The sequence below is a fragment of the Belonocnema kinseyi genome, chromosome 10, assembly GCF_010883055.1.
Source record: "Belonocnema kinseyi isolate 2016_QV_RU_SX_M_011 chromosome 10, B_treatae_v1, whole genome shotgun sequence".
In the NCBI taxonomy this organism is placed as follows: domain Eukaryota; kingdom Metazoa; phylum Arthropoda; class Insecta; order Hymenoptera; family Cynipidae; genus Belonocnema; species Belonocnema kinseyi.
The window spans coordinates 62,395,101-62,410,410 of NC_046666.1; the positions used below are offsets into that span (position 1 = coordinate 62,395,101).

The 15,310-nt window shown below is 30.4% G+C and overlaps 1 protein-coding gene across 1 annotated transcript in view; it reads right to left on the bottom strand.

The window, feature by feature from the left end:
* Positions 1–243: 243 nt before the first annotated feature.
* Positions 244–15,310, bottom strand: part of LOC117181873 (UPF0547 protein C16orf87 homolog) — a 35,060-nt gene continuing 19,993 nt past the window's right edge. The window contains exons 2-3 of the mRNA XM_033374888.1: positions 10,407–10,595; positions 244–2,471 (exon numbers count right to left, since the gene is read on the bottom strand). Of these exons, the coding sequence (XP_033230779.1) occupies positions 2,241–2,471; positions 10,407–10,595 (420 nt within the window). The 3' untranslated portion in view covers positions 244–2,240. The remainder of the gene's footprint in view (positions 2,472–10,406; positions 10,596–15,310) is intronic.

The following is a 15,310-nucleotide window of genomic DNA, read 5'->3' on the forward strand; positions in this document are numbered from 1 at the left end:
TGACCGCTAATATTCGCCGACATAACATCACTGCAAGTCGCAATAAATGTTGCATATCTTTAGAATTTCCAGCCTTTCATTATGTCTGCACCTTTCTTGGAATTTCCAATTCCCGAATTCCCCCCCCCCCCCCCCGCTATTACCACGGTAACAAAAAATGAAAGACCTTTTCGTAGACATCGAATCTTAGCTATTATGTCACTCAGACATAGGAAAATATTTTTTACTATTTTTGAAATGGAATTCTTTTATTTAAATGTCATTCCTGATACAGAATTATTTGGGAAAAAGAACTTGTCGGCCTTCGTCCTGAATGGATTTATCGGTTTGGAGGGCTACTGGAGTTGATTAGAAAAACCATTCCCCCGAGATTATCTCATTCGGGTAACCATAATGAACCACTATCGGTAAATTTTATTCTTATAAAAATGGCAACGTTTGTGACGAGGGCCATACCTTGAGTGGGGTATAGGCTCGCCCTTCAAAACACAATTATGACATGAAATCTTTTTAATTATACAATTTTTTACGAGTGGAATGAATATTCTGCGTTTAATTGTTGTCGGTATACGGGAACGAGCCGCATTAATTAATCGAATGGTCGATCAGTAGGGTTCACAAACTGGACGAAAAAAAATTAAACTCAGTGCCACAAAATCAAAATAAAAGACTAGAGTGGATTAAAAACCCCCACGAAATTATAAGGTTTTCGCCCGCTTGTGAAAATACAAAAGGATTTAATTACAAACCCAGGCCACTTTCCTTCTTTCTGGCCTGTCCCCTTACAGTTTCTATTCTTATGTATTATGGCATCTTGTTATGTCTTGTGTTTTAAAATAAAATCAGAGTTCGGGAAAATTTTCTTACAACATTATTTTGGTACAACCCCCTTCACGAAATTCTTTGTATAGTTAGCAGACAGCAACTAAGTTCCGTGCACTTAAGTCTCTGAAGGAAAACAAGACGAGGAACTGCTCAATGAGTTAGAGCTCCTTGATCCATGTGGCGAATATAACGACTCTCAGTCAAGTGTAAGGGTACCAACCAACAATAAAAATAAAACAGGTAAGACGAGTCTCTAGCCCTTCCTTCAGTTTTGGGGAAGCCTCCCCCAGCGTGCACGAAATTCTAGGCAGCACTTTATTTTCAGGAGAGTTTATGAAATCAAAATAGATTTTGATTAGTTCGTACGTGACGAACATGGTTTGTTAGTTTAACTGGAAAACTATCTGGCACCTTTTAGGCAATCTCTTGGACTCCTTTACGAGTCCAAGTTGAAATTAAATTCTAAAAAATTTTAATAAAATATAATGATTGGTTTTTTTCGATTTTAATCTATAAATTTCTACGTAATAACCTAAGGTAATATAATTTCACTATTTCTTTAATTACCATAATGTTTAAATCTGTATACCACGTTAGTTAATGATTCAAATTTTGATACTTTTATATTGGATCTAGCCATAGCGAGAGGAATAGAATCATTAAATGGTCCAGTTATTCAGGTAAAGGGATGATTCGCGATTAAAGTTTTCCGATGATACCTTGCAGTTTGTAAGAGCCGAACCGTACAAAAATCAGTAAACAATTAATCTTTAGATTTATGTTAACTTCTTTTTTGTGGTCAGCACTTCGGCACAAGTTAAATAATTCTTTAAAAGTTAATTAAATAAGTTACCGTTTCGATATTATGCACATCAAAGTAATAATTTAGGCTTCTTCAGGAAATATAAATGAAAAAAGGAGAAAGAATTTGATACAATTGTATTGAATCATTATAACACAAACTGGGTTTATATCGTTTTAAGTAAGAAAAATCAGTCCCATGACTTTTCAAATGTAATAGTCAAGATTTTTGATCGAAATTTTGTACCAGCTTACTTAATTTAAATCGATCCAGTTAGAACGAACAAGATAAAAATCATAGTACCCTATCTTAACTGGTTAGATTCGACCATTCATATTTTGTAATAGCGAGATTGTAAAAAAAAAGTATAAGAATCGGAGTATGTAATTAGAAATATTGGCCTGAATTTGTATATACACTTATATCTACTTAATACTAATAAACATGCATTTGATACAAGTTAAATATCTATCACAAGTCATACATATCCCGGAATAAAGCCTACAAGCTTTACAATTGCACCCTGAATATTTGGTTGGCAGTTACAACATTCTGAACTGCATCTTATAATTAACATGTTTTTGCAAATTTTCCCTTGGCCATCTTAATCTACTCACGTCGGCTTCCAAGCGACGATTTGCATTTTGTTATTCAGTTCTTGCAAAATAAGGGAGCAGGTGAGCTGTTTTTCTAGTGACAATCCACTCACACCCTCCATTTCATCATCATCATCACCCCCTCCACTGCTCCCTCCACCTTTTCCTTTGCCCTTTCCTTTCCTCTTCTTCTTCTTATTCAATTGCCTACAGTCAATATCTGTACTTGACTCAACTCCCCTCCTAAGCTGTTAAAGTATTATAATTAATTGTTTGTAAAAAACCAGCTGGAAATTTGGGCATTAGGTAAATTCAACATTGTTCCAGGACATGCGGAGAAAAATAGATATTAAAAACTAGAGGCCTGCACATTTTAAGTCAGCTGTGAAGTCTTCAATTTAAACTGATTTTTACAGACTTCCAGTCAAGCCAAGTTTTGCTGAGCAGGCCTCACAGTCCCTATGGAATAAAATATAGGGACCAAAGAATACTTTTTGTCACGCTCAGTGGGTACTTTTTCCGCGCTCAGTCACAAATTCAAGTTAAATTCAAAAGAATTCAAATGAAATGGAAAAAATTGTTAATAAAAAAATTCAATTGATTACTGTAACATTGGAATTAATTTAGAGGAATTTAAGATAAACGAGAAGAATTCGATAAAATTCATAAAAATTCAAGGTAAATTTTGAAAAAAAAACTTAATTGAATTCAGAAATTTTGAAATGAGATAGAAAAATACCAGGGACTTCAAAAGAATTTGATAAAATTCCTAAGAATTCAAGGTGAGATTGAAAGACTTTAGGATCAATCAAATAAAAACTTTTAAAACTCAAAAAAATCTACTGAATTAAGTCGAATTGAGTAAATTTAGAGAAAAATTCAAGTGAATTAGAAATTCAGGGTGAATTCCAAAAAACAACTTCAAATCTTTGAAACTCCACTAATTTATAACCAAAAAATTGACTAATGACTAAAAAACAATTCAAATTGGAAATAAATTAAAAAATATAAAAAATTACTTTGATATCAGTAAAATTTTAAGGTGTTTAAGATAAATGAAATAAATTCGATGAAATTCTAAAAAAATCAAGTTAAATTTAAGAAAATTGAAAATAATTCAAAAATATGAAAATTGATGTTTGAAATTAATTTAGATTTCTTGGAAAATTCATTGAATTGGGTGAATTTAGCAGAATTAAAAACAATTTAAAGGAATTTAAAAGAATTTAAAGGGATTTAAAAAATTTAAAGGGATTTAAAAGAATTTAAAGGGATTTGAAAGAACACAGGATTAATTAACGAGAATTGAGGGCAAATTCCAAAAAATGTTTGAAAATCTCTTTAAATCTTTGAAACCCTACGAAAATCCCTCACTTCTTGTGAATAAATTATTTAAGATCCATTTCAACATTATACAACCCTGTGAAATTGCATGAAATCTGATGATACTTTTTCAAATATTGGAAATTTATTACATCTTGATTGATTTTAAACGCCCCTAAAATCACTGAAATCCACGTAAAATCTTATAAAACTTCTTGGAATCTTTTAAAATATCTTAAAACCTTAAAGGCCTTGTAAAATCGTTTCATATTGTTTCATATCTTCCGAAATTCTAGGAAATGATTGAACCTAAAATATTTCAAACCCTTTGAAATCCTTTCATATTATTGAAATCAATTAAAAATTCCTTGCGACCTTTTATTACGATTCCCTAAAATATTTCAAATCCTTTGAAATCCTACAAAATACCTTACTTCTCGTTAATAAATGTTTTAAAATCGACTAAAAGATTATAAAATCTCGTGAAAATCCATCTTTTAAAATATCTTAAAACCAATTGAGAACATACAGAAACCGGATGTGCGAATAGATTTCCAAAATAAGATAATCGAAAGCATAGATCGGGCAACATGGGAGGACCGTATAAAAAACAAAGATATAGAGGGCGCCTGGACAATATTACGGGATATCCTTGTTAGATGTACGATCGAAGTGTGTGGTACCGCAGTTGTAGGAAGAATTTCTGTTGATGCGTGGTGGAATGATGAAATTCAGGCTGCCCAAAAAGCAAAACGAGAAGCGTACAAGAGAACTTTGAACATCGCAGGTCTTAGCAATGAGGAAAGAAATAGACGTAGAAATGATTATAGACGTGAAAACAGGATACATAAACGATTAGTTAAAGAAAGTAAAGATACAATTAGAGCAGAAGAGATAAAAATACAAAACGACTTTGAAGGAAGCAGGAAACTACTTTATAAAAAAATGAAAGAAAACAAAAGTACAGAATTTGTCAACATGAGAAATAGTAGGTGAGAAATGGTATATGATGCAGACGGAATACTAGAGGCTTTCAGAGACAGTTCGGAGATGAAGCTATAGGACACCACAACTGCGATGTTGAACACGATGCGATGCAAAACTCAATTAAAAAAGTCTGTGTCACTGAGGTTAGGGATATAATTAAGAACTTGAAAAACGATAAGGCTGCCGGGGTAGACGGTATTAACGCTGAAATGCTTAAACACGGTGGCGCGTCCATACCACATAGACTGTGCGAATTGATAAATTTATGTTTCGAGATGGGAGACGTCCCAGACGATTGGAAAAAAGCAATTATCGTACCAATCTACAAGAGAAAGGGAGATAAAAGCGAGTGCAATAATTACAGAGGGATTAGCTTATTAAGCACCGTAAGTAAAATATATTCAAAAATACTTATTCGTAGGGTAATGAAAATAACAGAAGCAAAGATTTGGGAAGTCCAAAGTGGGTTTATGCCAGGAAGGTCATGTACAGATCAAATATTTAGCTTAAGGCAACTAACAGAAAAAAGTTTGAGAGTAGGAAAAAAAGTTTTCTGTGCATTTGTTGACCTAGAAAAAGCTTTTGACCAGGTAGATAGAAGTAAACTTTGGGAAGTTCTGAAAGAGTATGGAGTCAATGGATGGATCCTAGAAGCTATAAAAACAATATATACAGGTAGCAAAGCGAGTGTAAGAGTGAATGGGAAACTGAGTGATTGTTTCGATATTATTCAAGGAGTTAGACAAGGATGCGTTATGTCTTCATGGTTATTTATATTATTTATGGACAAGTGTTTAAGAATGGCTCTCTTCGACGAAGAGGGTGTGGTTCTCGAAACAGTAAGGGTACGTGGGTTAGCGTTTGCAGATGATAAGGTTGATATGGCAGAGTCTATCGAAGACTTACAAAGAATGTTGAATAAACTAGATGCAAGCATGAAGAGCATGAGCCTCAAAATTAACGCAAATAAAACAAAAACTGTGGTGTTCGAAGGAAAGAGTGAGAAAACTCTATGCAATATTTTATTAAATGAGAGAATTGAACAAGTTGATAAGTTCGTATACCTTGGTAACTTATTTACTAGGGACGGGAAGATAGATGAGGAATTAGATAGACGAATAAATGAAGGTAAGAAGGTTATTGGTAGAGTTGGTCCCCTTATCAGAAGTAAAAATCTATCAAATAAAGCTAAAATGGCAATACATAATTCTGTATTTGTACCGACTGAATAATGCGGTAGCGAGACATGGACTTATCAAGAAAAAGATAAGAGTAAAATTAACGCAATTGACATGAGATTCATGCGCATAATATGCGGGAAAACCCTGATGGATAAAGTAAGTAACGAGATAATTCTACAAGAATGTGGTGCAGAGGAGACGCTAGTAGACACATGGGAAAGAAATCAGTTAAGATGGTTCGGACATATTGAGAGAATGGCAAATAAACGACTAACGAAACAAGTGTATGAAGGTAAAGTAAATGGCAGCGTGCCCAGAGGTAGACCGCGGAAAGAATGGTTAGAATGTGTGCATGAGACCCTAGTTAGAAGAGACATAAGAAGTCACAGAAACACGAGAGCCTGTATGAAAAAATGCATGGACATAAAAGAAGCTAGAGAAGTATGCCAGGACAGGAAAGTATGTCGGCAAATAGTTAATAAAAAGAGTGTCAGTAGAGTGAATGACGCCTGGAACAAAATACCTTGGCTACTAATGGACCCAAGTGAGGAACCTTACATAACGACTTCGTGAGGTTCTTCGCTTTAGGTGATTGCTAGAGAGATTGATCAGCAACATGGGTTGGAGCAGTGTTGCGGAACGAACGTGTTATTTACTTAAATAGCACGAGAATTCTGGATCAATCTGAAAAGTCTCTATCCCTTCCACACACAACTCCTTTCCCCTACCGAGTAAGTCACGCCTACCCCGAAAGGAAAATGGTTTAATGGTGTAATAATAATATACACCCTGTGAAATCGTTCAATATTTTACGAAATTCTAACAAATTTTGTATCCTAAAGTATTTCAAACGTTTTGAAATCCCTGCAAATTAATGAAATTAATAGAAAATTCCATAAAACATTTGAAATTAAAAGCTCTCTAAAATGCCTTAGAAGTTTTTAAAATACCCTAGAATCTTAAAAATCCCCTAAAATGATTGAAATCTACTACAAAGTGTGCCGCCAAAATAGGCTGGTGTTAGCCTATTTTTTGGACATCGCGAGCGACCTGGGGGAAAAAAATGTCATAGGTATCAAGTTACTCGTCATGGAAACCCAAAGTACGCATGGCTTTTAGCTTTTGTTTAAATTTCAAAAAATTACCCCTACAGTCATCACAGTACCTATTGTCGTCAAAAAAGGTAAATAGGTGACATTTTTTCTGAAACAAGTGACAAATAGGTGATAAACAAATGTTAAATAAGACAAACAAGTTGTAACTTGTTGTAACTTGTTGTAAAACGAAAGATGCCTAGAAGTTTTTTTCTTTGATTAAAACGGCCACCCTGAAAATGAAGTATTTACATTTCCACTGAGAACTATTTTTCAATTTAAAAAAAATTAAAACTATTTTTCAATTTAAAAGAAATATAAAATATTTTTAAATTTAAAAAAATTAAACTATTTTTTTACAAAACCATTTAATTGTTTACAACATAGTTAAATCCGTTAACAAATTGTTGATTTTTCAAACAAAAAAGATGAATAGTCTGCATTTTTAACCCATAAAAGTTCAATTTTTAACCAAAAAATTAAGCAGATGAATTTCTACTGATTTACCAAATGAATTTGACCAAAAAGTGAATTTTCTACCAAGAAAAAATTTGCAGTCAAGAATTAAAAATAATTTTAAGCAAATTGTTGAATTTTCAACAAAAAAGATTAATGTTTATCCAAAAATGTTATAGTTGATACTTCCACAACAAAACTCGAATAAAAAACAGTTAGATTTGACCAAACAGTATATATTTTCAACATGACTAGATTTTGACAAAGTTGATTTTCTACAAAAAAAAGACGAATTTAAAAAAAAAAATTTTTTGAACGAAAATGTTGAAATTTTAACAAAAAAGTTGAATTTCTAGTAAAAAACGAAGTATATAAATATTCCATTCAGAATGAATTTTCAATAAAAAGCAGAAACGAATTTTCTACAAAACAGTTTAATTTTATACTAATTTTTTTAATTTTCAAGTCAAAAAGCCTAATTCTCTATCAAACAATTTAATTTTAAAAATAAGAACATGAAATAATAACAACAAAAAAACTTGTTTACAATAAAAAGAATTTTTAATTGCATTTTTTAACAACAAAAAAAAGGAACTTTTAACTAAAATTATGAATCTTCAACGAAAAAAAAATTAAATTAAAAAAAATTCGTTCAACTTTCAACCAAGGAGTGGAATTTTTAATGAATAATTTTTTTGGTTTAAAATTCTACTTTTTGTTTACAAATTCTGCTACTTATTTAAAGATTGAATTATTTTATTGAAAATTAAAGTCTTTTGTTTGTTAAAAAGTGGACAAACAATTAAATTGTTTGGCAGAAAATTCATGTTTTATTGAAAATGAATATTTTTTGGTTGAACATTCATCTTTTTTTATTTTAAATTAATTCTTTTTATTTGAAAAGTCTATTATTATATTTTTGTTTAATTAATAAACTTTTTTAATTAAAAAACATACTTTTTGTGATAATTTAACGATTGTTTTGAAGAAGTCATCGTTGTTGGTTGAAAATGTATACTTTTGTAGAAAATTCATACTTTTTTGTTGAAAATTTATCCTTCGGTAGACAAATATTTTTTTTGTAGTTGTTGAAAATTCACCTTTTATATTTGAAAGTTAATAATTTTTATTGAAAAGTCTACTATTATATTTCTGGTGTTTAGTCAAAAATGATAAAAATTGTTTGAAGGTTTATTTATTTTATTGAAAATTGAACTAGATTCTTCAAAGGTCACCTTTTTTTATTTAAAATTAACCTCTTGGTTCAAAAAATCTATTTCGATTGAAAGTGAGTTCTTTTTATCAAAAAAAAAAGTATTATATTTCTTTTTCAGAATTAATCTGAATTCAACTATTATGTTAAAAAGTCGTAATTTTTTGTCGAATGTTTATACTTTTTAGATTGAAAATTTTGTTTTGCTTTAAAATTCGTCTTTTTGATTGGAAAATTCAACAATTTGCTAAAAAAAAATATCACTTTTTGGCTAAAAATTCATCTCTTTGTTAAAAATTCTACTATTGGGTTGAAAATTTAACTGTTTTGTTTTAAAGTAATCTTTTTGGTTAAAAATTGATCCTTTTTGATTTAAAGCAAATTATTTTTATTTTTAAAAAATCATATTTTTATTTTATAATTAATCTAAATTCAACTGTTTTCTTAAAAAATAATCTTTTTTAACAAAATTTCAACTGATTTATTAAACACTTGTATTTTTGGATTGAAAATTAATCCTAAGATTATGCTTTTTCATCTGAAAAAAGGTGAAAAAAGATAAGAAATCCCAAAATAGGAGAAAAAGGTGACAAGATCCTAAAATAGTTGACAAAAGGTGACAAAATTGAAAATAGGGCACAAAATGTGACTGCTCCTATTTAGGAGTTGAGAAGAGCTTAAGAAAATAACAAAATACCGCTAATTATAAAATAATATTTCACATCAACCCCTTATCAATGAAGGAAATACGTGGTTTTACTTTTTTAAGGTTTATTTTATCGAAACAATACAATAAAATTGATTTCATAATTAGTGGTATTTTCTATTTTTCCATTTTTTTAGTCTTCTCAACCCCTAAACAGGGGTCATTTTTTGAAATTAATACCTGTAAAATATTTTTATATTTCTTACCCGGGTCGCCAGGGAGGTCCAAAAAAAATTGGCTAAATTTGTCGTCAATTTTTCTCGAAATTTTTAAAAATACCCTGAAATATTTCAAAAGAATTTAATATAATTCAGAAATAGGTATGTATCTGAAATGAACAGTGATTAATCCATGAGTTGATTTATTGAAAAAAGTGACTAAAAATTATTTAAGAAGAAAAGTGACTAATAGTGACTGTGTGACAGTCCTATTATTTTTTACCGTTATTTCTTGCAGAAATTTCCTGACGTTTTGTATTTTTTCTTAAAATCCCTGACTCTGGGTCTGTGAGGCCTGGGCTGAGTCTTCAAATTATGAAAAACTTTATTTAACCCTTGTGAGCACACCCTTGTGCCCGGGTGCCCATCATGGCAAATTTTTGCACGTAAGTCTAGTCAAAATTAAAATTTCGCTTAATGGCCTCCAAATCGTCCTTACTTAGCTCAATTCTAAGCAAATGGTGTATTTTGAGTTTATTTGGGAGTTTTTTTTGAAAAATAATCAATTGCAAAGTATAAATACGTGGCTAAAAAAAATAAAATAGACAAAAATAAACTTTGAGTGGATTATTGGTTTCTTATTAAGTTATTTGATTTATGCACGTAAAATTTGTTAAGTAATCATAAAATTAATATTTTTTTTATTAGTAATTAATCCCAATGATACTTTCAACAAATTACATATTTTCTATTAGCGGGTAATATCAATTTTTCTCCGTGAATGGCTAGTTTTTAATTAAACAAAACAGACACCCGACTGACATAATAAAATTTAAAAATAGCAATTTATTTTTCCCGTAATGACTACTAAAATTTAAAGGTCTAAAATCATCCCTTGAACGAAAATATCTGAATATAAAAGAATCGTCAAATAATGTTCTAACCAATGGAAAGGAAAGTTGGATCGAATTTTCTACGTGCATTCTATTAAAAGATGCACTTCCAGATGTTTCTATATATTTCCGAAATGTTTTAAAAATCAAAAAAATAAAATAAAAATCCTACCTTCGCACTTTTTCTCGTCTGCTTGTCGTACTCTAATGCATCATAATAATTTGGCTTTTCACGCTTAATACGGTTGGTTCTTCTCGTCTTCATTGTACCACCATCTGGACTAGGTGGACTCTTAATGGAATTGCGACGAGCGTTGAAAAACGAGTGCCCACAGGGACATGCCTTGCAAGCAACAGGGACCTTTAAAATAGAAACACGCCACCTGATCATTATTTTAAAACGCAAAAAATGAATTTAAGGGAATTTAAAGTATAAATATCTGATTATGAAAGCGCTTTAATATTACATAAAGTTCAAGTAAAAAGCTTTTAATTCAAAGAATAATTCGACGCCTCTGTTTCAAAGTGCTACAACTTTCTGTCAGACTGTATACTACTTCAAGTTTTTTTCCACTTTGGAAGAGAACTTTTCAGAACAGCAGATTTAAGTTCAAAATTTTTCCAAAATTCAGAAATACGGTACAAAATAATTAAAATTGTATGGATAGCTCAAATTTTTGCCTCAAAACTGGTTTTGACAACAAATTGCCAATAAACATCCTTAAATTGCGTCACAAATTTATTGACCCCCCACCCCCTCCTCAGTTTCACGTAAATATTTTTAAAATATTTTCAATCATGTTTTATTAAATACAATAACAATTAATATTACAATTAAATTATTGAATACAATTAAATTTAAAACTCAGGAAAAATAATTATGTATTTTAATAATAGTTTTTGCGATCGATTTCTTTCTTACTATGCCTTTTCAGTATTCTTGTAAAGTAGTTGAATTTTAATAAATCATGACTTATTTTTTAGGGCAAACATTCTATGTGCTTGAAGTTCTGAACGTGCAAATGAACGAATTTTTTTACTGATGACTTTGTAAACCAGAAAAAGTGCTAAAATGTTTGTTCATTTATATTGTAAATAAATAATTATTGAAACAGAATTGTAATGCATATTTTAAATTGCAGTTGGAAAATATTTATGGGTAAAATAGAAATGTCGAAAAACATTTTGTTCATTTGAACGGTCGGAACTTCTGATACATAAACTATCCACACACATATATTGTTTCTACTTTCGCAAATAACTAAATAAATCTTAAAATAGAGTAACCTGTTTTAATTTTGTTTTTCAACATTCTGCTGAGGATTTCAACCATATTAAAATTTACTTTCAAAATTTAAAACAGCAGAGTTGTAGCCATTCAAGTATTTTTATTTTTATTGAAAAGAAGCGGTATTAACAAAAAAAATTAAATTTCAAACAACATTGTTCATATAATTTTTTCATTAACAATAATAATAAAACATCACCAGTCATATTATTTTAATTCTTAAAATCATAGAAAAATTATTTTTCAGAGAACTGATTTTTGACACAACTACCTTTATACGCGAGAAACACGAGTTACCAAAGAATTAAAAGTTGTTAAAATAAAGAGACATAAAATAAAAACAACATTGAATATGCAATAAAGGAACCATTTGTCGATTTTCATCAAATCTTCACGTTTTGAGACCTACTGAGTCAGAAAAAACGATTTTTACGAAGGTGTTTGTCACTTTTTTAAGGCCTAAAAAGAAAGAACAAGTTCGTGAACCAGCTATTTTGGATCAAAGTTCAAAAAGTGAGCACGTTTTCAAAATTTTCAAGACCACATTTTTTCAATATTTCAAAATCCAAAAAAACAAACTAAAATGAACATTTGAAGCCAAACAACGCATGCTATAAAAAAGTCAAGAGAAGAAAAAAATTGAGTTTTGAAAGCCCTACAAAATCGTCATAACAACTTTTTTGATTTGGTTGAAAAGTTGAAAATTCAAAATTTGATTGTACTTCAACTTTTTGAAACCACATTTTTTCGAACTTTCAAAATTGTATGAACGGTTATTCATAGTGCTCAGAAACCCAAACAATTTATCCTAATGACTTTTTTCTATAAAAAGAAAATTATTAGAGTTAGAGCATTTTCAAAATCCAAAAAATAAACTAAAATGAACATTTCAAGCCAAACAACGCATGCCATGAAAAAGAGTTAAGAGAAGAAAAACGTTGATTTTTGAAAGCCCTAAAAGGTGGTCATAACAACTTTTTGATTTGGTCGAAAAGTTGAAAATTCAAAATTTGATCGTACCTCAACTTTTTGAAACCACATTTTTTCAGGATTTCAAAATTCTATGAACGGTTATTCACAGTACTCATAAACTCAAACAATTTATTCTAATGACTTTTCTATATAAAAAAAAATTATCAGAGTTAAAGCATTTTCAAAATCCAAAAAAAAACCACTAAAATCAACATTTTAAGCCAAACAACGCAAGGATATGAAAAAAGTCAAAAGAAAAACGTTGAAGTATGTCATACCAAAAATCTTTAAAATCACATTTTTTCAATATTTTAAAATTCTATGTGCTGTTATTTATACTACTCAGAAACTCAAACAATTTAATCTTTTGACTTTTGTCTTTCAAAAGAAAATGACCAGAATTAGAGCATTTTTAAAATCCAAAAAAACAAACTAATATGAACATTTTAAGCCAAACAACGCTTGATATGAACAAAAGACAAGAGAAGAAAAAACGTTAATTTTTTAAAGCCCTACAAAATTATCGTAACAAATTTTTTGATTTGGTCGAAAATTTAGAATTTATTTAACGAAAAATAATGAAAAATCCAAAAAGGCCGTTTTTTGGTCAAACCATGGTAGATACGAAAAAAAATGAATAAATTAAAATTGAGCTGCCGGATCGAAGAAGGGCACATAAACTTATTTCGCCGTGAGTGGGGAGGCCCCTGCAAGACTTCAAAAGCATTTTCGTATTTTAATTTTTAAAGACTATAACTAGATGTAGAATTTCATTGCGCATCTTTTGTCCCCCAGGCAAAAAGTTGTAGCTTTTTTATTCTTCTAATTAAAGCCAAAAAACTGGCTTTTCTGGAAAAATCAATTTTAATTCGTTTTTAACTTCAACTCGTGCTCAGTCAGTCAATTTTCAAGATTTTTCAATAAAATTTTCACAGAATGTAGTTCAAAATGTCCTTCGACTGATAGAGCAAAAAGACCTTAAAAATTTATTTAAGAAAAATTGTTGTTATTTTTTTCTGGTGCGTGGCGCTTATCAGAATTCTCTAACTTCCAGCGTTTCGTTTATCGAGCGAAGTTTGAGCAACGAAAAACTTTCAGCGAGAAAGTTGATAACAACAGTACAAAGAAGTTTTCTGGAAAATTTTAGCCCAATCGAATTGATATTCCAGAAATTATTAACGTATTAAGCCGATAGCAGCAAGGCGACTCGCGCGCGGGTTGGGGCGAGAGTTCTCAGATCCGATTTATGATACAGTTCACCGGCGCGAAAAGTAAAAACTAATCAAGTAATCAGGTAATATCAAAGGATTATGCATAAATAAACAATAGTGCATAATGTAAAATAATTTAAAAATGTAATATTATGTTAAATAGAATGGTTCTATTTTTATGACAAACTTTACAAAAGCAAAACAAAACATAAACATCTAATAGTTGAGATTCGCCGGATTCTTTAATTCTGCGAATATTTCAATGCTTCAAATTCGTAAAATTTAAAACAGTGAAATATCGACAAAGTGCACTTATTTTTCATTCCTCTTGTAATAGTGCGCTAGTATTTTTTGTCTTCTGAAAGAGAAATGTCACTGGATTTTTAATTTTTTAACAAAAGTGTTGTGATATGATGTCAGAGCAAGCGAATCCTAGAGGTAGAAGAAGAAGTAGTCATGAAGAACAGTGGGAGGAAAATTTGCGAAAAACTAAGAAAAACCAGGTATAAATTTCAAATTCCAAAAAAATTCAATAAAAAAATATGTCATAAAAATAATAGCGATAATTTTTGCACTGCAAATATAAATTCATAAATGTGAGATATTTTACTCTGAATTTAAATCAGTAAAATTTTATTGAAAATCAGTGACAATCAGTGAGCGAACGAGTTCTCACTATTTTATCAGCGAAATGTCGTTTATTTCTTTCAGGGTGAAGAATATATATCTGTTTCAAATAAAATCCAGAATGCAAAAGTTTTTAAGCCTATTAAAATCTGCTGTAAACGTCTGAAGTGATATGAAAAAATTGGAGTTGGTTAATAAAGTGGAATTTTGAATTTCCCCATGAGAAAAAAAATATTCCTGTTTGTCAGAAGTTTCTCTGCGAATTACTTGGCGTAGGAATTACAAGATTAAGGGTTTTACAAGGGAAAAGTTTGAATACAAAAAATGTATGTGATACTATAAAAGAGAAGAAACTGCTTTAAAATACTTTGAAAATCCGGAATTGAATTCAAGTACTTTAGAGCAGAAGAAGAGATAAAAACACAAAACGACTTTGAAGGAAGCAGGAAACTACTTTATAAAAAAATGAAAAGAAACAAAAATACAGAAATTGTTAACATGAAAAATAGTAGGGGGAAATGGTATATGATGCAGACGGAATACTAGAGGCTTTCAGAGACTATTTTATGAGACAATTAGGAGATGAAGCTATAGGACACCACAACTGCGATGTTGAACACGATGCGATGCAAAACTCAATTGAAAAAGTCTGTGTCACTGAGGTTAGGGATATAATTAAGAACTTGAAAAAGGGTAAGGCTGCCGGGTGGATGGTATTAACGCTGAAATGCTTAAACATGGTGGCGCGTGAATACCACATAGACTGTGCGAATTGATAAATTTATGTTTCGAGATGGGAAACGTCCCAGACGATTGGAAAGAAGCTATTAATTATCGTACCAATATACAAGAGAAAGGAGGATAAAAGCGAGTGCGATGATTACAGAGGGATTAGCTTATTAAGCACCGTAAGTAAAATATATTCAAAAATACTTATTCGTAGGGTAATGAAAATAACAGAAGCAAAGATTTGGGAAG